We start from the raw sequence: 26,567 nt of genomic DNA on the forward strand, positions 1-26,567 counted from the left end.
TTATCTCGACCATGACACTTCGTAAAGTAAAGTAAAGTAATTTCGTAAAGTAAAGTAATTTCGAAAGCCGGCTGCACCGTGACCACCGTGACCTCTACCTAACTACCGTAGTTGCTTCGCTCTGTAAAGCGTTTGGAGCGGCTTAGGTCATGTTGCCTTCAAAACCTTGCTCTCCCTTTTCTGAACAATGATTGCAGCGCTTAAAGCAATGTTATTTTAGAACATCTCACTCAATCAGCGTTCGCGGCAACGGCTCGCGCTCCGCCGCGGTCCAACAGAACTTCCGGTATTCCGTGTTCGGCAGTCTCGGCCGCTACTCAGCGTTTGCCCTGCCGGTCAGCGGCCCTGGGACCACGCCACCGGTGCTAACTACAGCTCGGGGCCGGTCGACCAGCCCGGGGCTCCGGGGCACCACGCGGCTCTGTCGGCCCGCCGCCACCGGAGCGTCGCGTCGCTGGCGACAGCAGCGTGCCCCCAGTGACGTCACGCCGGTGGCCGCAACCAGACCGTGACGGCTCTGACGCAGCCGCGGCGCCGCTTTTGTGTTCGTGGCATTGTCCGCCTCGAGCTCCGGTACGAATGTGCACGATTCCACCCCGAAACGTGCTGAAAAGATACAGAGTGGGCTAGAGGCGTATAGAGCATCGAAGGGGGTCCTCGTTTTTTTCGCTGCTGCATTCTCTGCTGGCTGCTGGTGATCACTGATCACTCTTCTGATCAAGTGGCTGATCAAGATGGCTGAAGAAGGGGCTGATGGATCTGATCTGATCTTCAGTGATCACTTTTGATGCTCTCGGAGTGACTTATGTCCTCTCTCTATGAACTTGCGCCTACAGCCACGGGCTCAGCCAGTTCCTCTCTCACTCGCTCGCTCCCCCTGCCCCCTGGAGACCGTGTCACTTGTCCCTCCGGTCAAAACTCCATGAGCCTCTTCACCGGGCCGATCTCTCCCGCCGAGTCTCGGAAGTCTGCAAGGTGTGTAAACCGGCCGAAGCCTGTCGCTTTTACCCGCTAGCGCAGACTGATGAGCGAAGCTGATGTCATCACTCACATCTCGCTAATTAAACCACGCCGAATATATAGCCGGATCGATCCCCCGCCGGATATGTAGCCGGATCGATCCCACGCCGGATATATGGCGGCGTCAGTTTGACGCCGAGCGACGGCCGGTATGCAGTGATGACGTCATTTGGCCTCCCCCGGCCGGCACCGATTTCCTGGCACATGGGCGGCGCGGTGGCGGGCGCAGCTGACATGACCGGACCTTGTGCGGGTCACCTTGGCCGCCGTCGATCCGGGCAGCAGGACGAACGAGATTGTTGTGACATTCTCCGCGTGTTTGTTTTTGTGTCGGCCGGCCGATGCATCCGGCCATTCGGGCGGCTGTTACGGCGGGACTGTTATGTGATATGTCATGGCTGTCATGACACTGCCACTGTTGTGGTGTGAGGGCGCTGGCGTCGTCAGCGCGCTCGGAGGACAGGTTCCATAGTCGTGCTTGGGTTTATGGCTCTGGTACCCATTCTGTTCCTTCACCAAGCGTGCTGACGACAACACGGATAATGAGTTCATGCTGGGCATATCAGATGCCCACTCCCTGACAAGAAAAACAACAACAAAAAAACCGTGGCATGGAAGTCGAATCCGGAGCGCTCCGATTATGAGTGTTATATGGCACTGTGCCACGTACCCCGCCCCGTAAAAGCTGATCGATGCTGGCCTCAGATTGGTGCCATGACTTAAGTTTTACCTCGACCAACCCCTGAGGTAACACCTGAAGCATGTTTTGTATGGCGAACGCAATCCCACTGAGGAAGTTACCTATTACGTCACAGGGAAGTGTGACACACGGCCAGTAACAAACGCCGCAAGTTCAGAGATCTGCGGACATGAAATTGTCTCATCTGATTTAGCCCAGGGAGGCATATGCATTCATTGTCGCAACGAATCAGCCGTAGCATCACCTTAGCAGCAGAAGCAGGCGTAGCATCACTTCAGCAGCCGTAGCATCATCTTAGCAGCCGAAGCAGCCAGAGCATCACCTTAGCAACCAAAGCATCATCTTAGCAGCCGGAGCAGCCGGAGCATCGCATTAGCAGCCGTAGCATCACCTTAGCAACCAAAGCATCGTCTTAGCAGCCGGAACAGCCGGAGCATCGCCTTAGTAACCAAAGCATCATCTTAGCAGCCGAAGCAGCCGTAGCATCACCTTAGCAGCCGGGGCAGCCGAAGCATCGCCTTAGCAGCCAAAGCATCATCTTAGCAGCCGAAGCAGCCGGAGCATCGCCTTGCTCGGGATGAATTACGCGGCTGCCGTTAGTTTTTTTGAGAATATCGTTTTTTATCCACACGTAATCACGCGTGAACGCGAAATGTTCATTTACCCACATTCCTGACCGTCAGTCCGCGCTGGTCGTTGTTAGGCGTCGTTATGGAAACAAGCACGACGTATCACGCGTCCTTTCCATACCAACTGAGGGGTGGCTCCGGTAGTGACGTCAACTGAAACGGAGGTGTCGACGTCCCCGGGTCGAGTGGGTTCACCCGAAGTAATTCATAGGCTCCCATTTGGTGGCAACGAACAGGGTCTGATCGGTGTTGCGGCTGCACCAGATGGGGCACGCCGACCCTGGATGCCTTTGACTCTACTGGAACTAACATCCCCTTGATTAAGTCGGGCCAGTTAAGCCCGGGCTTAAGCCTGAGCCCGGAGACGTGCAGTGGCTGTGCCGCGATCGCCCTCAGCTAGGGAGCCTCGCGATTAAGCGTGCTCAGATCCTCGCGAGTACCTGAGCCTGCACCCATTCGGAAGACCAAATTAAGCCCTGAGCCTACGTCACGTCGTGCAAAACAGGCAGTAAGTTGCCGTGCATCTCGTCCGTAATGATGCGCGGTCTCCAAGCAGAGCTCTATTCTTTCAGCGCTCGATTGCACGCATTGCTATTTCACATGTGTCGCTGCAGTGGCCGATACTGGTAATCCAGGAACGACTATTCGTGCGCTTCGGAAGCTGCGTTGCCGTGCTTGACGTCGTTTAGCAGCGCCGCGGAAAGCAAGAGAACACGACGAAGAAGTCCCTGATCATACGCGTCAAACATTTTTCGCCTCTTAGAAATAACGCCGGCAGCATCTTTCCCCGTTGGTTCAGGGAAGACACCGAAAGCATATTTATCTCGCGAGTCATCATAACGTGGAGTATCCCAGCCACGCGCGAAATAATCTGAAGGTCCCCGTCGCCAGATACGGGTTGGATCTGCTTAGCCACTCCCAGCTGTCACTCCCGCTGGCCGGCCCCGTTACCCCTGGCGCTGCCGTCGCGTGCTATCGGCCCATCTCGCACGTGGCAGCCAGTCAGCGGCACGTGCACGTGTGTGCGTCTGGCCCCTGTCACACGTGCCGCGGTGTGCACTTGCGGACGCGCGTCATGCGCCACGTGGCGCACGGCAGCGTCGGTGCGATTGGCGTGAAGGGGAAATAACGCCCAGCACCTGGAGCTGATCGTGCCGTTGTTTCACCGCGGGGTGTGTGGGGACGTGGACCTGGAGGTGTCACCTGCGTGCCCCGCCCCTCGGCCGTTCCCCTCCAGTTGTGCGGGGGGCCGTCACTTCAGCGGGCTGTGTAAGCCGAGTCTTTTGCTTCGTTAATCACGTCTGTAGCCCAGCGTTTTCAGCTGCCTCCATATACACATGTGGCCGTGTTGATTGATTTGATAACATATTACGTCACCTGACGGCGATCCGAACTGCGTGCATCACCTCTCCATCAACACTTAGGAGTGCTTAGGTCAGGTACTGACCTGTTCCGTTTTCTCCTCAGGTTGTGACGCCCAGCACGTGCTGCGGAGCTCTGAACGGCTTCGTGGTCAGCTTCGGTGTGACTGCCTCTCGCGTCCATCTACTCCGCCGCCATGACGGTCAACAACGGCACCCTGTACAAGTATGAGTGCTCCGGGGGCTTGTTGCTGCCCATGATCAATGAGTTCACCTGGGCCAAGGAAGTCCGCGCCACCCTCTACTTCTTCGGCCTGCTCTACTGCTTCATGGGTATCTCCATCATCGCCGACATCTTCATGTGCTCGATCGAGAAGATCATCAGCAAGACACGCCGCATCTACATGGCTACGGCCACAGAGTCGGAGCCAGAGGTGGTCGAAGTGCGCATCTGGTCGGATACGGTAGCTAACCTGACGCTGATGGCCCTCGGCTCCTCCGCGCCCGAGATCCTGCTGTCCTGCATCGAGATCGTCTCGAGGAGCTTCGAAGCCGGCGAGCTCGGTCCGGGCACCATCGTGGGCTCCGCCGCCTTCAACTTGCTCTGCATCGTCGCCATCTGCGTTGTGGCGGTGCCCAAGAACGAGGTGCGCACTATCCGCTACATGAAGGTGTTCGCCGTCACCACCTTCTTCAGCTTTCTCGGTGAGTGGCTGCCGCTGAGAGACGCAACGGCGGGTAGTGATCTTGCCAGCATGCGGAGCGACACTGAGCGCGTCTGTCGGGTCAAGGTTGCGGGACGGAATGACGCAAGGAGCATTTGTGTTCATACGCACGCAGACACTTGTGCAAAGTGTCCGTTGTTCTTGCGTCCGTCAATGGCAATGATCAGAGGCAATGCACGGGGAAAATGGATGAAAACGGAAAGAATCTGGGAGGACGAGAGTGAGATAAAACGGAGAACGGAGGGAGGGGGGGGGGACGGACAGCTGCCCTCCATCTCCAGACAAATTTTACCCTAGTCTAGTGGTGGTGCTTAGAAAGGACTGGGCTGCATTCACGTCGCCCGCTCCCGTCACGTCAGAGGATCCGCCGCCACTGGTTAGCGATGGGGTAATCTTACGTCATGATGAGGGTGGGATAGCGGTGCTGACCCATTTTCTGTCCTAATCTAAGCCGATGGGCGCGGAGATATGGATTGCAAATTTGTCGTTAGAATTCACGCGCAGTCTGGTTCGTGAGATATCTGTATCAAAAGGTGAGGTGGCGATGCACCGCGACTGAGGCAGCCTGATGTCACGAAATCACACATGACCGACCGGCGCCTGAGGCAGTCTGACGTCACAAAACCACCCACGGCCGAGCGGCGCCGCTGCGTTACGGTGTTCAACGTGACAGAAAACAACTGCCATCGTTTTAGGGTTGTAGTTTATGAACCGGTTTAGACCGTGACCCGAGATCTGGACCCGAGATAGGGGCCTGAAACTTGGAGGCTGTTCTCTTTGAGCCTTCCAACAAATGTGGCCAAAATGTAGGACCCCTGCGCGATGCATGGCTACTTGCTACTTCAGATAGTGATAGGAGGTGGGGGTGGGGGGGGGGAGGTATTGTTATTGCAGCGATAGACCGTCCATCCTTTGCTCTGTGGTGGAGTTAAGTTGTACATGACAGCTAGAGTATTAGACCAGCGAATGTTACGAATGATGAGGAGCTGGCACGTAACGCGCATGATGCCGGCAAGTTTTTTTTGTCGTGAGGTGACAACAAAACTTGTTTTTAGGGAAGAATGACGTGAGGCGTCGACCGTTTTGCGCCATACTTGGATCATCCGTCACCGCCTGCTCTCCCGGCCGGCTCGTGTCGCCCGGTCCAACAGCCTCTCTGCGGAGCTGGAATACTTTCGGCGGTTTCGGGCGCTACGATAAGACAACCTCAGGCATTTCGCGTGTGCCTTTCTGGACTGCAGTCGTGTCCGCCTCCGTGGTGTACAGCTCCCGGGCCGGCTGACGGGGGGGGGGGGGGGGGCGCAGGGTCCGCCTTCCATGCCTATTCACCGCATCACGCTGAATCCTTACAACGCCTCGTCCCTCCCGGTAAGTCGCAGCCGTCAGCTATGAGCCGGCTTTAGTGACGACCTGACGGGAGCCCTGTCCGAGCTCCCGGAGAGGCCCCGGAGAACGCTCCCGGGCCACGTTCGGGCTCCCGGAGAGACCCCGGAGAAGGCTTTCGAGTCTCGTCCGAGCTCCCGCGGAAGCCCCGGAGAAGGCCCCCGGGCCTCGTCCGGGCTCCCGCGTAGGCCTCGGAGAAGGCTTTCGAGCCTCGTCCGAACTCCCGGAGAGGCCCCGGAGAAGGCTTCCGAGTCTCGTCCGAGCTCCCGTGAAGGCCTCGGAGAAGGCTCCCTGTGTGGGGCATGAACGTAATCACGCCTTGAATTCTACTGCGGCCGGTGGCTGTTTTGGGACCATTTGTTATGGTCAAGACGCAAAGATAGTGTAATCTGCGCTATAGTCTCTGGGGTCCGGACTCGTTGCCGACCCCAGGGATGGTCACGCCAGTGGCGCAGGGGGAATCGGCAGTGGAAGACCTCACGGTGGCCACAGTCCCTCCGTACCACCCTCATCCTTCTTTCATCCCGGAGGCCGGGAGGGGTCATTACTGAGCGAGAGGACCCCTATCCCAACCGAATCAGACCAAACGGCGCGCGTGCACGAGCGGTGGAGTGTGGCCAGTGCTGGGGCGCGCAAAACCAGGTTCGGTGATCAAGTGAGCTTGTTTTCATGTCACTTGCGATCTGAAATTACCGCCCCGTTGACATGTCCCCGTTGCTGTGAGTGAGCACGCCTCTGGTGATCTCGGTGCCGTTCGTGCCGTTGGTGGCAACACAGCCCGATGTTACATCCGTCAAATGAACACAGACTGTAAAAAGGATTGCTTAAAACCACCGAATCAAGAAATTCACCGGTGGTAGACTCAATGGCGATGGCAGCTCGTGGGCAAGTGGAGGTCCAAATCTCCGAAATAGACCGCGTAAAGGCAAACAGGAAGTCAAACAGTCTGCAATACCGGCAGGCTGGGAGCCGATACACTTCCCGGGTTCGTCCTTTGGTCTTACGCATCTGGGACTTCGAATAGTGGCATCCACCGCCCGATGTAGTGGCAGGCTGAACACGTGGCTGCTGACCCCATCCGGGGACATAACGCAACCGGACCGCCCGTCAGCCACCTAGCGGGGCGTTAGCAGACTACCAGCCCCGCGTGGGCGTGATATGATGAGGGCAAGCATCGCGGAACATACGAGTGGAAAAGGATCGGACACCCACCCCCAGGCAATCTCTTTGATGCGTTGAGTGCCAGCCCACGCCGACTCATCGATGTCCATATGGGTGGCTGACCCGCAGGCGGACAGCTGAGGATAGCCTCTATTGTAACGCGCAGAGGACACGACGCGGCGCGGTGGCGGTAACGCATCCCCTTGATCACCCTCTGGAGTCGCCAATTATTGCGGTGGGGTTTGCATCAGCGCAAAATATAGAAGGGTTAGCAAGAAAAGTGTGCAGGTTGCATGACCCAGTCTCAAAAAGTTTCAAAACGGCAGGCTGGCGAACCTCAGATTGTGGCTTCTGCCGCGCTCAGCGTCGACACGCTCCGGCATCGACCAGTCGCTCGAAGACAGAATAATATTCTGGATTCTTCCCTGAAATGCTAAATAATATAACATATCGTGGTCAGCGTGTTACGCAGGGAGCAGCGTTAAGAAAGTATTACCAGTGTGCGTTTCCACCAGGTGCAGCCAAGTGAAATATAGCATTTTGGCCTTTTTGAGCGGAAAAATGTTCTTAAGATCGTAAGTTTGAAGTGTTAAGTAAGTTTGAACCAGTGGACATCTGCCTGCCACATATATTCGTGTCCCATTTCTGCTCAGAGGCGTGGTTAGTTCAGATGTGCAATTGCGCGTCAGATAAATGACAACCGCTCCGCATTAGTTGTAGTCATGATGATTCAGCGCTTACGGCGTGCCGCCACTGCTGTTGTGTTTGTGGTCGATTATCTTGTTAACATCCTTCTGGTGTGATGAGAACTCCTGGCAGCAAAGCAAATGTCTGCACACAGTGCGTCACGAACCTGGGAATCTGCTAGCTGCTGTGTCCCCGCCTGTGACTGTCCCCCGAAACGGTTGACAGTCTGCTGTAGCGTCCCGTCCCAGCGCACCCGTGGCAGCTGAGTGTTGACCTTCCTCGCAGCCTGTCTCTGATGCCGTCCATCTCCTCAGCGCACCCGTGTCTGCTGAGTGCAGAACCCCTCGTAGCCTGTCTCTGACGCTGTTCGTCTCTCCAGCGCACCCGTGTCTGCTGAGCGCAGAACCCCTCGCGGCCTGTCTCTAATGCCGTCCACCTCCCCTGCGCACCCGTGTCTGCTGAGTGCTGACCCTCCCTGTGACCTGCCTCTGACACCGTCCGTCTCCCCAGCGTACCTGTGGCTGCTCATCATCTTGGTGGGCATCTCGCCGGACGTGGTGGAGATCTGGGAGGCGGCCGTCACGTTCGCCTTCTTCCCGCTGATGGTGGTTCTCTCGTGGGCGGCCGAGCGCAACTTCTTCGCCGCCCCGTCCGGAGACAAGCAGATTGAACTCGGACGCTTCAAACCAGGTGGGTTTTGGCTAGCCGAACCCGGCTGGGCATTGGTCGAACAGACTCCGAGAAGTGTTCCTTTTTTGTTTTGAAAGTCGCTTCATTTTGTTTGTTTAATGGATTAATTGTCAGTCACACAGGAATGGAGCTTCAGTTGGTAATCGGTCTCTTCTTGGTCAGCGTGTCTTTAAGCCTGACCTCGGCCGTGCCGCGGGCTCGGAAAGGGGCGGCCGCCTGCTCGGAGAGAGACGGCTGTTTGCTTGGAAAGGGTCGGCCGCAGGCTCGGAAAGGGACGGCCGTGGGCTTAGAAAGGGACGGCTGTGGTTTCGGAAAGGGACGGCCGCGGGCTCGGGAAGGGACGGCTGTGGCCTCGGAAAGGGACAGTCGTGGGCTCGAAGAGAGACGACCACGGGATCGGAGAGAGACGACCGCGGGCTCAGAAAGGGCAGACCGCGGGCTCATAGAGAGACGGCCGCGGGCCCGAAGAGAGGCGGCCACGGGCTCGGAGAGAGACGGCCCGGACTCGGAAAGGCAAGACCGCGGGCTCGTAGAGAGACGGCCGCGGGCTCGTAGAGAGACGGCCGCGGGCTCGGAGGGAGATGGCCACGGACTCGGAGAGAGACTGCTGTCTGAGAGACTGAGACCTCGGAAAGGGATGGCAGGGGCCCTTCCACTGTTGCCAAAATGCATTTGTGTTCCCCCGCATTGGTCATAAAATGACGTGTTTCATCATGCCACTGGAAAACAAATCAGTTCTCTTCGGGCTGCTTCTCAGATCCCGATGTGCTCCTTTATTTTCTTGGACTTGAGTGAGGACGGGAGGTGGCAGTACAGACCGTTTGCTGCACTCGCCCAGCGTAAGTTGTGTTGACCGGCGAGAGTGACGTGGGGCGATGACGCCGCCGACAACCAATCAGTCCGCACTCGTGTGCTCCGAAGCGCACCGCTCATCGCTGTTTCACCAGCGTGTGTACACGAGGTATCGTGGTATTCAATGGACTGAATGCTGCCTCAGAGGCATTTCGACTTGGTCCCCGAATGGAAGCGTCATACCGCTGTTTGCTCGGCCAAGTTTGCGCGAATGGCCGGCAATACGGCTGCACTGGGACCGATCAAGATCCTCATCACCGCAATCATGACCGAGCGTTGGCAGGGTTAGCCCGGCTCACGACGGTCTAAACCGTCTCTGGACGGTCTAAATGAACCAAGCTCACGTTCCCTGTTCGTGCGCGAACCATCCGATGCACAGGGAAGTGTGCTCCGTTGTGGTAGGAAGTGTCGGCAACGAAGGATCAAAAGGTGACGTCGCTATGAACGCTTGGCAGCCACTAGGCAGATATCCCTGCGGTGTCGATTCGGACATCTCTCGCTTAAAGCTCGTAAAATCCAAAGAATCGGTGGGCCGCACTTAGGTGGTCCGTATTGAACGGAGTATCCAGATGAGAGGAAGTGTTCCACGTCTGTGTGAGGTTTTGAACTGAAATAGCCAACTTGAAGATCATTCGGTCGTGTTTTCAGCCCTGCCCTTCTTTAAGACCTCTAGTTTCCGAGCTACGCACCCGCGAAGATGTGCAGCCTATTTCGTGCTGATTTTTCGAGGTCACCCAGATAGGTATCATGACGAACTGTCAGGAGCAAAACTGTCCAGTCGTTCATACTTGGCGTGTGTGAGCACGATATTCATATATGACAGCCGTTAATGGCCTTTCAGTCAATGTTGTGCTAGGTGCGATGACATTATCAGACAATGGCATATTGAGGAACATATTTACTAAAAAGATGAATTGTGTTGTCTAGAGCAGCCTTTTCCTCTTAAAAGCATACCAAAAGTTAGAAGTGAGCTTATTTCATGATATCTAAGGCCCGCTTTAATGTCTTCAAATATGGAACACTTACTTTAAGCCAGCTTGCACCATCTTGCTCTAGGAGCCGTTTCGGTCGCCTGTAGCAGGCCTTCGGCCACCTGCGTTTGGCAGATGTACCGCCCCAGTCAAGCTCCCCACCTGACTGTCCCTCGGTGTGAATCGGTGGACGGCAAGCCGCCTGCGCCTTGAATCGAGAATTGCTAACACCGGAGAGCCCTTTTCCCTTCCCCTTTTTACTAGTAGGTCATGGAACAATGGAACCTGTGCACTCGTATAACTGGTGTGGGGAGGAATTATCGGTAACAGTTTTACAGAAGGACCGAGGCGAGGTATTAGTGTCGCACATGGACCAAGTTTTCGGAATATCCCCTGTCATCGGGTGTTACGAAGCCCTGGGAATGACTGGATGACATTTAGCTTTCAGTCATGTATGCGTCCTTCCCGGTCAGCTCAGTCCGTTGATCACTGAACTCGCAATCAGAAGCCCTGTTTTGAATCCCAGCAATTGCAAAGCAAAAATTCCGGTCGTGACACATACGTGGCCGATAGCCAAACACCGTACAGTCCTTCCCAGAACTCCGCGATGCCTGGCGACGGCCGAAGATTTAACTGAGCCATTTTTGTGTCATTTGATGTGCCTCTCGGCTCCAAAACGTTCATTTTGCATATTTGTCTTAGAAGCCACCGAAGAAAACATTCACCGCCAATGCTCGTGCAAAAAAGCAAATAAACAGCCTCTCTCGGCGTTATCTCTCCGCGGATGCTTTGGCCGACTACGAGGCGCAGCTTGCCACCTGCAGCGGCGCGTAAGCTGGCGACCCTGACACGGCATGACGTGCTCACGGTATGACCCCCCCCCCCGTCTCCCCCCCCCCCGTTATGCGCGGTCATATCGTACGCAGCGCGTACGAGCCATGCATCACCGCCGACGACCGAGTGGTGCTTTGAGTGGAGGCTCGTCGCTGCCGCAGCCATAAGCCGGCTTTCAAGTGCCGCTGTGGTGGTGGAGGGCTCTCGGTGGTCCGATAAAGCCTCGCAGCTGGACCCGGTCTCAGGTGGTAGGAAGGCCCTCCAGTGGCGAATCTAGCGGTGATGTGTTGGAACCGATGCGACGGAGCCAAACGCAAGCGATCACGTGGAAGCGAAAACATTACGATATGTAATGTGTTCGCCTCCACGTGAACCACTGTATTGTCTCATTGGCAGTGGCCGGGGGTGCTATGATGTGTAAAACTCACGGGGCTTTATAGCATTGTGCACTCTAAATCGTGCATCCAACAGCGTGCCCCTTTCCATGTACACTTTATGGTCTGGTCCGTTGGTCCATGGTCCATTTCCATTAAGTGGTCTGGGACAAACGACCTCGTTCTGATCGCGGCTTTCTGATCATATCAGTGCTCGTTTATGGTGGACACGGCAATAGCTTGTGAATGAAGGCAAAGCTCACCAAATGAGGCGTCATTCAAGAGTTGTTATAGATCTGCACCGACGCTGCTCTTTTGACGCCGTAATGCCGTGTGTTGTCCAGCATTCGACGTGGCTGTCAGGAACTTTCTGGTGGCGTTGATGGCTTTGCCAGAGGTCGAAGACCGTTTTCCGTACCGGGAAAATGTTTCGGCTGGTGTTTGCCCAACTAGTCTTATCTGGCGATCAGTTCCCGTGCGTTGTCAGCGCGCTGTCATGTCATGCTCTGAGAATGTCCTGCTGCCATGTCATGCTCTGAGAATGTCGCGCTGCCATGTCATGCTCTGAGAATGTCCTGCTGCATACAACTAGACAGACGAAAGCTGACCAAAACTCCTGCCTGAATTAGAAACAGTCGATCGGCTTCCCTGGAACCGCATTGGACAAAGCCGCCCTTTCAGATTGGCCGTTGTTAATTGGGCTGCCAAATAATGTCATGTAACGTCGACTGCCGAATACGACGCCCTTGTGCACAGATGCAGCGCATTAACAGTAACTGTCAGTGTCGACAAACGCGTGGAACAGGCCACCCTGGGAAACTCGGCGTGATGGGTTGGCGCCATCCGGCATGTTGAGAAGATTTTCTACGTTACAAAGCAACATTGGTTGCAGCATACCTTTAATACTGCGGCATCATTGCGTGGTGCCGGCTCTGTCACAAATAAAGAATGCAATCATAGATCGGAGACAATGTGGTTAGATATCTCGTTCCAAAGTTACCATGAACATGGCGTTGGTGGGAGGCGTAGCAACTCACGTTATAAACGTGTTGATATAATCTGGGCACCTTTGGTTGCGCTGCTTGTACGATCGATGCGATTGTTGTGTCTTGGGCTTCCTTTTTCCTGTCACGTAGGTGTCACCACCCAGCGCATATAAATTGTACCTATACTAATCGGTATGAACAGAACGCGTGTCTCGCTTGCATGACATTTAAACCAGCATTGCCGTCGTCCGCGGTAGTTGATCCGGCGCAGACTTTGCCTCGCGCTCATTGGCGGAAAGCTTTACGTAATCTGCCGGGCCGCCAAACACGCTGTAGTAAGCTGGGAGTCACGCAGACTTTGCGCATTAGTTGGCTAACGTATGTCGCTTCGTCATAACTTGCGGTTGTTGCTCGCGTCGTTGTGTCGGAGGGACTGCCGCTGTGACCGCAAGGCTGTTGTGTTGGCGTCAAGGCTGGATTGTTTCCTTTTAGCTTCGTCGGAAGCATCAGGGCTGTATCGGTGGCCATCGAATGATGACTGCAAGCCCTGAATGATGAATAGGACAATACTGAAGACAATTTTTGTCCGGTGATGGGGAGCATGGATGACGTCACTGGTCGGCTGAAATGTAGTGGATTTTTCAGCATCGTAGTACACCTTTAATGGTACTGGCATAACGCCAAACATGTATTTTCAGCAAGCGACATTTGGTGATGGGCTTTCACACATTTAATCATGACTTACAAAGGCAACCTGGCGCAAATTTCTTGTCACAATCAAGTGCTGTCGGAGACCACGCCTGGGTCCAGCCAGCTCTTTCAGCAATGGGTGCACGCGAGCTTCGTGCATACCCTGCGCCGAATTCACAGCTGCGTGCGTATCCCGGCACTGCTGCGCGTGGACGGCGGGGCAGGGGTGGGGTGGGGATGGGGGATGGGAGATGGAAATTAAAGGCGGGGACGGCTGCTGCAGGCGGGATGCGCAGGGTCATGGATCGTGAGATCCTTATCTGAGTTCTGACGGACGAAGTGACGTTAAAAAATTGGTGGTGTTAAGTCGAAGGACGAGGAGCTGAGCACTTTTACCGCGTTACCAGTGCCGACACAAATAATTCGATGAGCGCGCTTACTTATCGTGTGCGCGGACAAGTTTCAAGTTTTTTTTCCAGCGGACAAGTTTTCGCGAGACATCCAGTACTTCAAGGACGGAGAGCTCAACAAGGACGCCCTGGTCAGCTTCGTCAGGGAGGTTAAGAAGCTGAACCCCAAGATCAGTGACGAGGATGCCGCCGTCCTCGCTGCCCAAAAGTAAGACGTGGGACGGTCTGGGCACTTGGCCTCCACAGAGAGCCAAATTGTCGGTGGTTGCTATTTCCCGCTATTCCGGTGCAAAGAGCTTGCATGTTCTTTTCCTTGATAACTGATTTTTCGTGTCACCCGGATCCAGGAGCGTTGTGTTTGAGGTTGTGTGCTGGTCTGCCTAGCTACTTGCAGGCAGTAGCACACCGATTTACGTGGACTTACGGAGCAATTCTATGTGGATACGCCGTAGTCATTCGTGCTGAGTGGTGCTCTCCAATGATGCGGGGACAATGGGCTAACGGTCTGCTCTCGAGGGTGGTACTTCAGAATTTACCCTGTAATGTGTGTGGTGACGTCATCTGTGGGAGGCAATGAGCGAACGATATGCTCTCGAGGATGGTACTTCAGATTTACCCTGTAATGTGCGATGACGTCATCTGTATTGTCAGCTGATAAGCATGCCACAGCTCCCAGCGTACGCCACTGGCGCAGTTAAACACGCGCTGTTAGCACCTCTGGATGACTGCTTTGTCGCTTTAGAAGCTTGGAAGCGTGGAGCTTTGGGGGTAGTTACGGGTACAAGTCACCTGCACGATAACGGTATTCATTTCATTCAGTCAAAGCCCTGTCCCAGCGTCCCTGTCAACGGCGCCGCCGGCCAGACCGAAGCGGCGATTTGCGGCTACGGCATCCGTTTGAAAATACTATTGGTCGTCTGTAGAGAATGTGAACCCGTACACACCTTGTCATTGAGAGGAATCACGCATGGGAAGACATGACCTGTTGCGTTCAAATCCCCCTTGACGACGCCCTGCTGGCTATGGCCGACGGGCCTGTATCGTGATGCCCGGCCTCCGGCGGCCCAGGTAAATACATTGGCTCGAGGAGGCTGTGGCTGTGTCCATTCGATAGCGCTACTCAGCTAGGAGTACAAACCAATCAGATAGAAGCACAACCCACTTGTGCACAATAGGTGCACTAACGGCACTTATTTTGTTCGGTCGAACACTGCAAACCAAATATAAAAGCCAAGGACTTTTGAACACGCTTGGCGCCATTTCGCATAGTGCCTTGACGCTTGACCTAACGAGACCCGTATGCTGGCATGACGTGACCTCCACAGTAACATGGCCTGGCCTGGCTACTGCTGACAGGTTGACCTCTGACCTGGCCTGACCTCTGACCCCCGCCGGCAGACTGGTGGACAGTCAGCACCACTCGAGGCTCTGGTACCGGATCGGAGCCACTCGCAACATCACAGGCTCCCGCAAAACGGTCCCCAGCATGAGCATGAAGCTGCAGCAGGTGCGTAGGCCCGTGGCCTCTAGTCTGCTGTTTGGTTTGTTCACCGTTTTTTGGCCGAGCTGGTTTTACGGCGTGGTTATGAGGGACTGCGTGGCGTGTTTTTTATAGGGATCACGTAAATGAGCGTGGGGCGCAGCGTGAGTACTCCCTCCTGTGCGAGGCACGGGGGAGAGTGCTCCGTTGGGAGCGAGTGCTTCGCTGTGGTCGGCAATCAGTTGTGTATTCTATTCCGTTGTATCGTGCCGTGGCTGTGTAGTTTCCTACGTGCGCCTCAATGCTTTGCCAAGTGACAGACTAAATGCGCCAGTTGACTGGACTTAATGTTAACGTTACGGCGCATGGGCATACATCTTCATGGCTGTTTCACAACTCCGATACATATGGGGCGATGTCCGTTGCGGACATTTGACCCAGGTGCGTTGGTTCGAGCACACAACAGCCGCCAGCTGCGCCGCTTACGCCTCCTTGCAGCGCGCCGTGTCTGTAGGCTGACAGCTGTCTGTGCCGCGTCGTAACGACCGCCTCCGTTCCCAAAGCGCTCAAAGCTAGAAGAAGTAGGTACTGTACGGTCGCTAGTAGCCCTGTACGCTGCCCTTCTTCGTAACTGTGCCGTGCGCGGGCGCGAGCAGACCGGTCTCGTGACTCGCTGGGGTGCCTGGCATGGCTGTGCAAGTCTGCTCCTACTCTGCCCCCTAGCCGCGAACCCGCGGCGATAGCGGCGGGCTGTTTTTCGTAGCTGCAGCGACGGGGCCGCACCGTCCCGGTCGGGGGGGTGCGGCCCCTCCCAGCGACTTGGCCGCACCGTCCCGGTCGGGAGGGTGCGGCCCCTCCCGGCGACGGGGCCGCACCCTCCCGCACCCTCCCGGTCGCTGGAGGTCGGCTGCTTCGCGGTGATGCTGTAGTGTCCGTAGTGCTCTGTGCATCGTCAGTCAAACGAGCGGTCATGAAATGTGACGGCGAAGTCATCTGGGTCAAAGGTCGCTGTGGCTCTTTTCCGGTTTTGCCCATGACTTCGGATACAGTTTTGCTGCTTATGTCGCCATTCGTATTGCTCTTCCGCACCTTCTTAAACTGGACGCATCCGTTGCTTACGCTTGGTGCCACCAAACTAAGCTCTCGCATGTGTTCGACAAACTCAAGCCAGGTACCCTATTTGATGTGCGTAATGCTTGTTAAAACACATACCCAGCATCTGAACTAATCTGTGTGCTTCCTGTTTTAAATTAGGTGTTCGCTCAACTTAGAAAGGTATGCAGTTCATGTATAGTCTTGGACTTTATGTAGATACTGCACTGTATGTTGTGCTCATGTGTGAGTATGCATGTGTAGAGTGTCTTCTGGAATACTTCCTGTAGTTTTGCACGTAAATCAACACCAGCCCCACATATTTTTGGTTTTGGTTGAGGGGAATGGCTTCCTCACCAGATTCCGACTAGTTTAGCCTCTATTTTGAGACAAACTTGACTGTTTTGAGACAAAGTGTTGCCCTGCCTCGTACGCACGTCACCCGCCATCGTGTCGACACACACCGTGTTGAGGGCGCGCTCAGGCCCTTATCCGTGACACGGGTGTGGCCTGGGAGGCGTGGCCAGTTTCGTCGCGATAAGGATGCATGTCGTCATCATAGTACGTTGGGAAGGCCAGGTCCCGTACTTGCCCTGCGCGTCACCCACTTTGAATCTCGACCAAGTACTCAAAGGTCAGATAGTGTACATACCAGTGCATGCGTTTTGCCGTGTTAGGTGCTGTTTCTCAGCTGTATCGGCGTTGTAGTGACAACTATCCGGACAATTCAGACAAACGAGATCTGCCAGCATTGTGCTACCTATGACGAAACCATGTCACCCCTTGCCGCATCATGCCGCTAATCATGCTACGACACTGCAGCTTCCCGTCCGCAGAGCGTCGCACCTCTCTGTCGACATTCCACGCAGCACGGAAGGCGCCGTCGCTCGCCCCATCCCCACCAATGCTCACGCGTAGACAGGGTGCCGGGCGGGGCGCGATTGTCCCCGACGGAAGACCCCGGGCGGCGCACCGCCGCCGTCGCACCGGAGCGGCTCTGACGCGACGTGCGACGGCGACGGCTGGCGTCGGCCGCCGTGCAGTGATCCTCGATGCGAGCCCTCGGGTGCCGCCGTCGAGCCAAAGCCACAGCGTGCGGCGCGGCGCGGTAGTACCAGTCACGTCCGTTGACATTGTGTGGCCGGCGACCCGGCCGTGCCTGCAGCGGGCGCGGCGAGGTGGAGATGACGTCACGCATCCGGGGCGGTGCGCGATAGCGAAGGCGTCGCGGGCGTCGATCTGTGGAAGCCGGCGCTCTTCCGGCGTGTGGGGGACTTATCTCGGCGATGTCATGGACGCCGAAACGTATCGCCTGTGCGTGCGCTTATCGAATCAGCGATAAAGATAGTGCCGCTGCGGGCCGTCTCGCTGTCGCTGAGAACTACGACCGGAAGGCTGGGCGCAGAGCGAAGCGAGCCGGGTCTCAAATGGTTCGAGATGTTCGGTTGGAAACTTTGGACACCAGGGACGTTGTTCAGGCGGGGAACTGCGGTTGCCTGCCCGCCGGGCACCAGCTCCCGTCGGATGGCAGCAAGTGTCACAACTTCAGTGCTGTGGGCGTGGTTGACGGGATTGCTTGCTTCCGGCGTCATCGCGGCGTAATTCGATGGGACCATGGGCTTACAAAGAGGAAGCAGATTTATCAAGAGAGGCTGGCTCACAGCAAGCTGCCTCTTTTCCTCTCAGGCTGCCGAAGCAGGCAGGGGCGCTGGGACGCATGATGCCTTTGATGCAATCCGTTTGCATCGGGTAACGTTATATATATTTATCTGGTTTCGTACATGGTCGTCTTGCGAGTGTAGGTAGCCAGATTGAGCACATTTCTTCACATGCTCTGCATGCTCACGGATCTGGGAGAAGAGGTACGTGCTGGCGAGCACCGAGCATTCAAGCGAGTGTGACCACCGCCCCCCTCTCCAGCGAAGCAATACTCACAGCGAACTGATGCGGTGTGCCCGTTGGCATCCCACCTCCGCCGTGTCGGTGCGTTCCCGTCCCAGATGCGTACCACGCTGGCGTCCCCCATTCACCAGATGTACACCAGTCTGACGCCCGTGTTTACCACACTTTCCCTCGCTGACCTCCCATGTGCACGTGGTCTAACATCCGTGTGCACGTGATCTGACACCTACACATACCACGTTCTCACGCGCTGGTAACGATTGTGCACCAGATTTACAACACGCTGACACCAAGTGTACACCGCGTTCTCATACGCCGACACCGGTGGTGCGCCCAGTTTACACCACGCTGACACCGGTGGTGCGCCCAGTTTACACCACGCTGATACCGACCATGCACCAGGTGTACACCACGCTGACACCGGCCCTGCACCAGGTGTACACCACGCTGAACGAGCACCCGGACGCGCCCACGCTCGGCGAGGTGCCGTCCGTGGACCAGACGGAGAACGCCATTCTGGAGTTCCACGCGGCGACGGCGCACGTGATGGAGAACATCGGCAAGTTCGAGATCACGGTCATGCGCTCGGGCCTCACCGACACCGAGGTGCAGTGCAGGTCAGTGCAGCGGCGCGCGACAGGGGCTCTGTCGGGAACTCGTAGGTGGTGCAATAAAGGGGTTCATTGTGTGTGTGTGTGTGTGTGTGTGTGTGTGTGTGTGTGTGTGTGTGTGTGTGTGTGTGTGTGTGTGTGTGTGCGTGTGCGTGTGCGTGTGCGTGTGCGTGCGTGCGTGCGTGCGTGCGTGCGTGCGTGCGTGCGTGTGTGGCAGCGATTTCGGAAGTGCGGCCAGCGGCGGTGTGAGCAATCAGTCGGCTGATATCGGTGTATTTTTCAGCGTGCAAATTTTTGAATGCCTAGGTTGTAAAGGTGATATGTGTTCGGAAGGTGCGTAATAAAACACATAATTGGGTTTGTGGGTCAATTTTTCGGTTTTTTGTGTATCGTATGAAAAGTAGCTGACTTCGATGCTTCCCACCTCAATCCTACGTGGTGCATCAGGTGCGTTGTTTCAATGATCGCACCGATCCAGATCGCTGCGTGAGGTCTTCTCCCGGCTAAGTTGTCTGGCTGTGGAGGTTTTGTAGTGTTGGATGGGTCCTCTGACACCTGGCTGATGCCGTTGACGGACATGCCGCCCGGCTGCCGCAGGGTGGACACTATCGACGGCACGGCCACCGTCAACGAAGACTACGTCGGCATCGACGAGGTGCTCACCTTCGGTCGTGGCGAAGTCGAGAAGCAGGTCAGCGGGGCGTAAAGGGCGGGCCGTGCACACCACTGGCCCAGGCAGGACGTGTAACATGGCGGTAGAGTGGAGGTCGCTGGTCTCAAGGGCGTGTTTGGGGAACGAATAGCGTTGCACGAGAGGTGGGTTGGATCGACTTGCTTTTTTTGGTTCAAGTCTTTTCTTTGGGTTCCGCGAGACCTGAAATTATATTTTCTAAGAAGAAATTACAAGTTGTTAACTTAATTACGGCTGGAACGTGACATTTAACGATGACGTGAAACATAACTGGAACGTAAAAGCTCACTCAACCGTAACACCTAGCTGCGATGTAATACATCACCAACGCATGATCGTGTCGTAAATTGAGACGCAAGGTGTAACTGTAGCGTACATTTTAACATCCAACATCACTACCGTAACGTGTAGCGCTAACTGAACTTGACGTGAACTGAACTCGAACTGAGCGCCGGCCTCTAACTGATGAGCTTGACGTTCGCAGGTGACGGTGCAGATCATCAATGATAACCAGTGGGAGCCGGATGAAGAGTTCTTCATCAAGCTGTCGCTGCTGCCGGAGGACAAGGAGCGCGTGGGCGTCGAGATCGGCCGGATCTCCATCATGGAGATCACCATTCTCAACGACGACGGTGAGCGGTGGAAGGGGACCTGTCGCTTTATCTGACGGGCTCACGGGCGTGGCATGGAAAGCTGTGAGTAATCGCGACACGACATCTTGCAGTCGATTGCGTTGTCCAAATGATCACACAAAAATAAGGACATGTCGGTAAGACACAAGCTTCTTCTCTAGGATGCACTGAAATGCGAAACACGAGAAGGAACACATCACTTCAGCGACGTGTTTCGTACCGCCCGCGAGGCAAGACTGTCGCGCCGTGCCTCGCCAGCACCGGCGCTGCCTCGCGCTCCGGGCTTTCTCACCATGCCTTGCCAGCATCGGCGCTTCCTCGCGCTCTGGGCTGTCGCACCGTGCCTCGCTGGCACCGGTGCTGCCTCGCGCTCCGGGCTGCCGCCTCGTGCCTCGCTGGCACCTGCGCCGCCGGCTGAATCCGTGTCCCTCTGGAGCCCCGAAGTCCCCTGCCCCGCCCGACGCGGCCGTCGCCGTCCCCAGAGCCCGGCAACGTGCAGTTCACCAAGCGCGGCTTCCTGGTCAACGAGTCGATCGGCAAAGCGCAGATCCCGGTGGTGCGCAAGAACGGCGCCGACGGCGAGATCTCGGTCAAGTGGCGCACCATCGACCGCTCGGCGCTGGCCGGCAAGGACTACGTCGGCGGCGAAGGCGTGCTGGTCTTCAAGCACACCGAGGTGGGTGGGCCGGAGCACGGGCGGAGGGAGGAAAGGCTGGCGGAGGGAGGATGACTGACGGAGGGAGGGGGGAGGGGGGGGGGGCTGACGGAGGTAGGAAGGGGTCAGTCCTAAGTGCATGTTGTGCCCATGTCCCAGCGCAAAGAACAGTTCATGGAGAGTCTCTGGGTAACATCGTTCGGGATATTGCATCACAATGTCGTGCTTGCCGTCTGCACCACTTCCGGTACCCGTCTGATAGCGAGAAGTTCCCAAGCGAAGGTTGCATTTACTGACGCTAGATGTCTCTGCCCGTCCGCAGACGGAGCGTCTGCTGGAGATCCCGATCACCAACGACTTCTGCCCGGAGAAGGACGAGCACTTCGAGATTGAGCTGTTCGATCCGACAGGCGGCGCGCGCATCGGCCGCGTCAACCGCACCGCCATCACCATCATCAGCGACGACAGTACGTGATGGCGCTCTGGTGACGTCTGAGGATGTCATGGTGTTTGTGGTGCAGACATGGGCGGAAAATTCTAAAAGGATCCCAGGATCCCATAGAATGAAATTCTCTTGGATCCTAGATTTACCACTGGGATCCCAGCACATGCTCGCCTTGATGTGTAACTGATTTTGTACCAGTCTCAAGAACATCAACCACGTCTTATGATGTGAGTTGATGATAAAGCGCCTAGTTTGCAGTCATTGTGAGCAGTATTGTCTTGTTTTGTATGATATTATGGATTATTTTTAATTTGTACGATATTATTCAGTAATTTCGATGATGTTAGCCATTATTTTTTCGATGTATTCGTCATAATTTTTATTTTTATGATTATATTCATGTTGTGTAGTATTACAGCCGTTGCTATCAACATTACGGCCATTAAATGAATTAGCATATCGGTCACTAATGATTGAAGTTCTTGAACTCGTGCGCGTCCTCCGCAGACTTCAACACAGTCATCTCACGGCTGATGAACCTCACCAACGCCAACATCCACGCGGTGGAGATCCACAAGCGGACGTGGGGCGAGCAGATCTGCGAAGCCATGACCGTCAACGGTGGCGACGTCGAGAACGCCACCGGCATGGACTACGTCATGCACTTCGTCACGTTCTTCTGGAAGGTGCTGTTCTCGCTGGTGCCGCCGTCCAGCCTGGCCGGCGGCTGGCCCTGCTTCTTCGTCTCGCTGGGTGTCACCGGCGTGGTGACGGCTATCGTCGGCGACCTGGCCTCCATCTTCGGCTGCTTGGTCGGCCTCAAGGACAGCGTCACAGGTGAGCGTGAGCCCGCGCCGGGGGGATCGGAAGTGGGAAGGGACGCGTCGGATGGCGTCCCGGCGCATGGCGGGGTGATGCAGTCGCCCTGCGGACTTTTTGTTGCCGCATGCAAGATGTCTGTGTTCACCTGGAGCAGCATGCCAAATGCTCTCGACTAATTCCTCGAGTGAGCGGATCTTTGATCTGGGCGTACGTTAGACAAGCGGCTTCCCAAACCCTCCGCGTCATCTTCAAAAAAATTATACGGGACCCCGGATTGGGAGCAGGGCATTGCTCTCATCACCAGAAAACGGAGGCGACTTAATTACGACGCCTGGGGGAGAGAGGCAAAGCGTCTGGCCTCGGTCGCCTCTCCCGCGATCGCACGGGTCCCTCCTTAACCGCGCCGCCGCACCGCAGCCATCTCGTTCGTGGCGCTGGGCACCTCGCTGCCGGACACCTTCGCGTCGCGCACGGCGGCGATCAAGGAGAACTACGCCGACATGGCCATCGGAAACATCACCGGCTCCAACAGCGTCAACGTTTTCCTCGGTCTGGGCCTGCCCTGGCTCATCGCCTCCATCTACCACGCCATCAAGAGCAAGGTTAGTGAACCGTGCCGGGTGCGGGAGGGACAGAGACGAGGGACATAGACGAGGGACATAGACCATAGCGGGAGGGACATAGACCATAGCGGGAGGGACACAGACCATCCGACGTGTAGACGGGGCGAAGCGATCCGGCTTGGCTCGCATGCTACTATCAGCGGAGTTGCGTCATTCCGGACTCGCACATGGGCGTGCTCGTTCCCGTCCCCGCTTGTGCGATCCTACGCAACTATCGGCGCTCTGTCTCATGGGTGAGATCGATGACCTTCATCATATGGCTCTCGCCTTTCCCGAGGGCCGAATTCTGACCGAATCGCCTGATTGCCAGCTGTCTAGCGTCGGGCGAACCCTCGCGCGCGTCCCCCTGCGGTGGGCGGCGCTGCGTCGCGGCTCCCTCGCCGATTGCCGCCTCCTCCCACGCACGCGACGTCGTCCTGACCTGACCTGACCTGACCCTGACTCGCCCCAGGACGGCAAGTTCAACGTGCCTAGGGGCTCACTGGCGTTCAGCGTGGCCATGTACACCATCTGCGCCACTGTCTGCGTCGCCATCATCCTGATGCGCCGCTACGTGAAAGTGTTCGGGCCCGGCGAGCTCGGCGGTAGGTGGCGCCACTGAGGCCGCCAGGCTGCCACGGCCAGGAGGCGGTCCGTGCGACGGTCTGCTGACGGGTTGGGTGTGGCCTAGACAGACTTGGTGCTTATGTCACCTCTTATATGCAATGTGCCGGAGTGAGTGGGCGGAAAAAGTGGAAGTCGGTTCTGTGTCTTACAGAAAGGATTCAGCGTTTTGGACTGGGCTGTGACCTGGGGTTAAGTGACAACATGAGGACGAGAGGAGGATAAGGCGCAATATATGCATATACCTTAATTCAAGTCATTAGGGCACACTGTCATGTGTAACGCAACTTGCAATACTCCCAAGCGGACTGTTTACCTTTAGATTCGTGCATATGAACAATCGGTAGCGCGAGATCTCCTTTTTCTTCGCCTGTTCTGTGTTAGTGGTGATGCACTCCTATTGGCAGGACCACACTCACGGCATCACCACGTTTGGTCCGTCAAAATACCTCCGTTTGAGTAATTGCACTGAGAAAATGTTGTTTCGTAAGTCAGTTGTTCAGCCGCAACAAATGTAGAAGAACGGAATTGCTGTCTACCTAATAATATCACCGAATAATGTCACACCGATGTGGCCTAAACATGCCGCAATTTCGGAACATGCAAGTGATACCGCCTTTCTTATGGTCTGTGTCGGAACCAAAGCCTTTATAAATATGGGGGCGTTAAGAACTAAGGGCGAGTGAATGACAACATAGCGTATGAGTCGGTATATGCCACAACTTCCTGCGTATGAGAGTAGTAACAACATATGTAAAAGATAAGATGTATAATAACTATGAGAAGCAATTTTGTTCTGGTAGGTCCAATTCCCTTAACATAACTTTCTGGTACGCATTCGTCGCTTTCTCCTAAGTCTTGATCCGCCCGACTTTCTCCAGCCCAAACATTCACATCCCACCCGCGTCTTTTTCCACTCCACATCCATTTCCCATTTCACGTCATTTTACGTCCATTCTGACCGCGCTCCTACCTTGCTTGTCTATCCCTTCCAGTTTCGACCAACCGATCCGCTGTTCGCCGTCCCCCCCCCCCCCCCCCACACACACACACTGATCATCACAAGTACCAATATCAATGGCTCCGATTTAAAAACCCCTTTGGTCCCGTTGTATACCACCGCATTGTTGTTATGGCGGGTGTTCTGCGAACGATGGCATATCGTGTAGTGCTTCTCTGTGCGTGCTGTTTGTTTGCACGAGTTTCCTGTCGTCTTGTTTGTCTCAGGGGCATATTTCCATAAATGGGTTGGGAGTGGTTGAACAGGAACAAATGTTCCCCGTCCCCCAGCATATGCTACTGAGCTTGTTTCTCACTAGATTTGGCCCTCTTTTGAAGTCCTTTTGCTCACACCCTTCTCATGCCCCGTTGTTGACCCTGTTTGCTCAGAGGCTGTTTGCAGCCGTTGCTGCTGTCCGGCTGAGGCTGTCCGCCTCTGATGACGGCCGCTCTGTTCGCAGGACCTGCCGCGCCCCGCTACATCAGCGGCATACTCATCTTCAGCTTGTGGATCTTCTACCTGGTGATGTCGTCTCTGCAGGCCTACGGCCACATTTCCGGCTTCTAGGCGCCATTCGCGAGGGCCGCACGACGGGTCGTATACCAGTGACGTCACACTTGTTTCCTGTGTGTCCCCGTGTTGCAAGCTTCACACCGGTGGGGAATGCCCTGAGCCTGACGTCGCTGTGGGAGGACTGATCGGATGTTCGGCTTTGGGGCGCCCTGGCTGGCCCCCGGCTGGAACCGTCGCCTCTGTTCGTAGTGTCGCTTCGCGGCGGCCATTTTGAAATGGCTTTTTCTGAAAAGACGGGGCGAGCACAGCGTGGCGTCGGTCAGAATTAACGTCGTCTGGCGGATGTAGTAGTGTTGCCAGATGGTGGAGCTGAGGCTGCCAGATCGGAGAAGTAGCCCGGCCAAGTGAAGGAGACCGAAGTGTGTCTGGTTGGCAGATGTTGGTTGGAATGCGAAGTCGTATGGTTGTTCGTGTAAGGCTGCTTAGTCTGAGGAAGTCAGTGAGTTTCGAATAATTTTGTTCGAATCACGCTGGACTTTTCACTGGTCGATGCGTTAACGTGTGTGTGCGCGCGCGCCCTATTGGCTAGTAGTGACTGCCTCGTTTTAGATGCAAGCTTTACAATGCGGTGTGTGGTAAGGGCTCGGTATCGATCTGTGTGTTTCATTATCTACCACTCAGGTCATCAGATAAGTTACGCCCAGCTGCTTAATGTTTCGACGCGTGCTTATCTGCCATCTCCGATACAGTGGTGCTCGCAAGCTTTATCGCGAGTTTGTTCTGCTCTGTCTAGTGTGTTTTGCATTCAACGCCTCATCAGCGTGTTTATGGCTCGGGATCCTCGCCTCTAAGGAGGGAGTTGGCCGCAGGGCAGGGGTGTGCTCTCTTGTAATTATTTAGAGCGTCAGTGTTCTCTGTTTTGCAGTGGTGCTAATCAACGCTATGCTCCCTGAAGAAGTATGGGTTAATTGTCTTTTCATGCGGTTGTACCCCAATCGGCATAATTTTCTTGCATTAAGTTATTTTCTGTCCACACCTGAAGGCACTGTACATAGCACGCATACTCGCTGGGCTAACGACAATAGTGGCATGTTTCTTCATGTGTCTGCGGCGCTCCTCTGCCTACGTGACCATGCGTAAACGTGAAAAAGCTACAAACATTCAACAACAACAAAAAAGAAGAAAAAGGGATGGTCATCCGGATGCCAAACTTGTACTAAATTCGAAGCTTCACAGCTTCAAACATGAAAACGCACGTGCGTTCATTGGCTCTGGCGGCCGCCAGTCGGCAACGTGTTGTGACGCTGCGGGGCCGCACATCTGACCCGCACCGTGTATTCCATGGGGCACCAATACAGACACCAGTATTCGGTACTTAATCAGGCACATGTTTGTTTATAAGCGCAGCGGACGGCCGCACCGCGCCTGTCGTGTGCTATGTCTACTGATGACGTCACTTGCTGCAAAGGTATGGTTGCCAGTTGCGTTTGTTCACATGCAGCGTTTGCTGTTTTGCGCAGCACCCTTTCGAGTCTGCACTTCAAGATCGACACAAAATCTGTCAAACACGCATTCCAGTTACCGATACACGGGTGCGCTGCTTACAAGACACTCGATGCACGTACATAGCGCATGTTCTGAATGTGATTGCTCTTGAAATACTGACATCTGGCAAAATGGATCTTGTTGACCCATTGCGTACGCATAGCTCTTATGCCTGCTGTTGTACTGCAATGGATCATGCCGTTCTGGTATGTTCTGTGAGATCTGCCCATAAACATTTTGCAACATGACCCGTGAAAGATGATGTTGATTTTTTGAAATGCCGAAATGTACTGGCGTTCGCCGCTCGTCATGGTGTTGAGATCGGTATCACAATAATATATTTTCCTTGGAAATCACTGTTTATTTTCTAAGGGCACTGGCTCCCTGGTTTTCAAAACAAACGAGCAAACAGTACTTCCAAAACCTATGGAGGCCGGAGGACATGAGGACAAATCATGCTTTCTTATGGAAGCGTGATAT

General features: G+C 55.3%; 1 protein-coding gene across 1 annotated transcript; it reads left to right on the top strand.

Annotated features, from left to right (window-relative positions):
• Nucleotides 1-3,795: 3,795 nt before the first annotated feature.
• Nucleotides 3,796-26,443, top strand: LOC119095361 (sodium/calcium exchanger 2). Its single transcript, XM_037218207.1, has 13 exons — nucleotides 3,796-4,415; nucleotides 8,177-8,356; nucleotides 13,543-13,681; nucleotides 14,872-14,980; nucleotides 18,383-18,564; nucleotides 19,156-19,249; nucleotides 19,734-19,881; nucleotides 20,364-20,557; nucleotides 20,859-21,003; nucleotides 21,489-21,818; nucleotides 22,221-22,405; nucleotides 22,878-23,010; nucleotides 24,490-26,443. Exons 1-13 carry the CDS (start codon nucleotides 3,908-3,910, stop codon nucleotides 24,594-24,596), a joined length of 2,454 nt encoding a protein of 817 aa, XP_037074102.1. The 5' UTR covers nucleotides 3,796-3,907; the 3' UTR covers nucleotides 24,597-26,443.
• The last annotated feature ends 124 nt before the right edge of the window (nucleotides 26,444-26,567 follow it).

The sequence above is a fragment of the Pollicipes pollicipes genome, unplaced genomic scaffold, assembly GCF_011947565.3.
Source record: "Pollicipes pollicipes isolate AB1234 unplaced genomic scaffold, Ppol_2.1 Scaffold_4219;HRSCAF=4965_pilon_pilon_pilon, whole genome shotgun sequence".
NCBI lineage: Eukaryota > Metazoa > Arthropoda > Thecostraca > Pollicipedomorpha > Pollicipedidae > Pollicipes > Pollicipes pollicipes.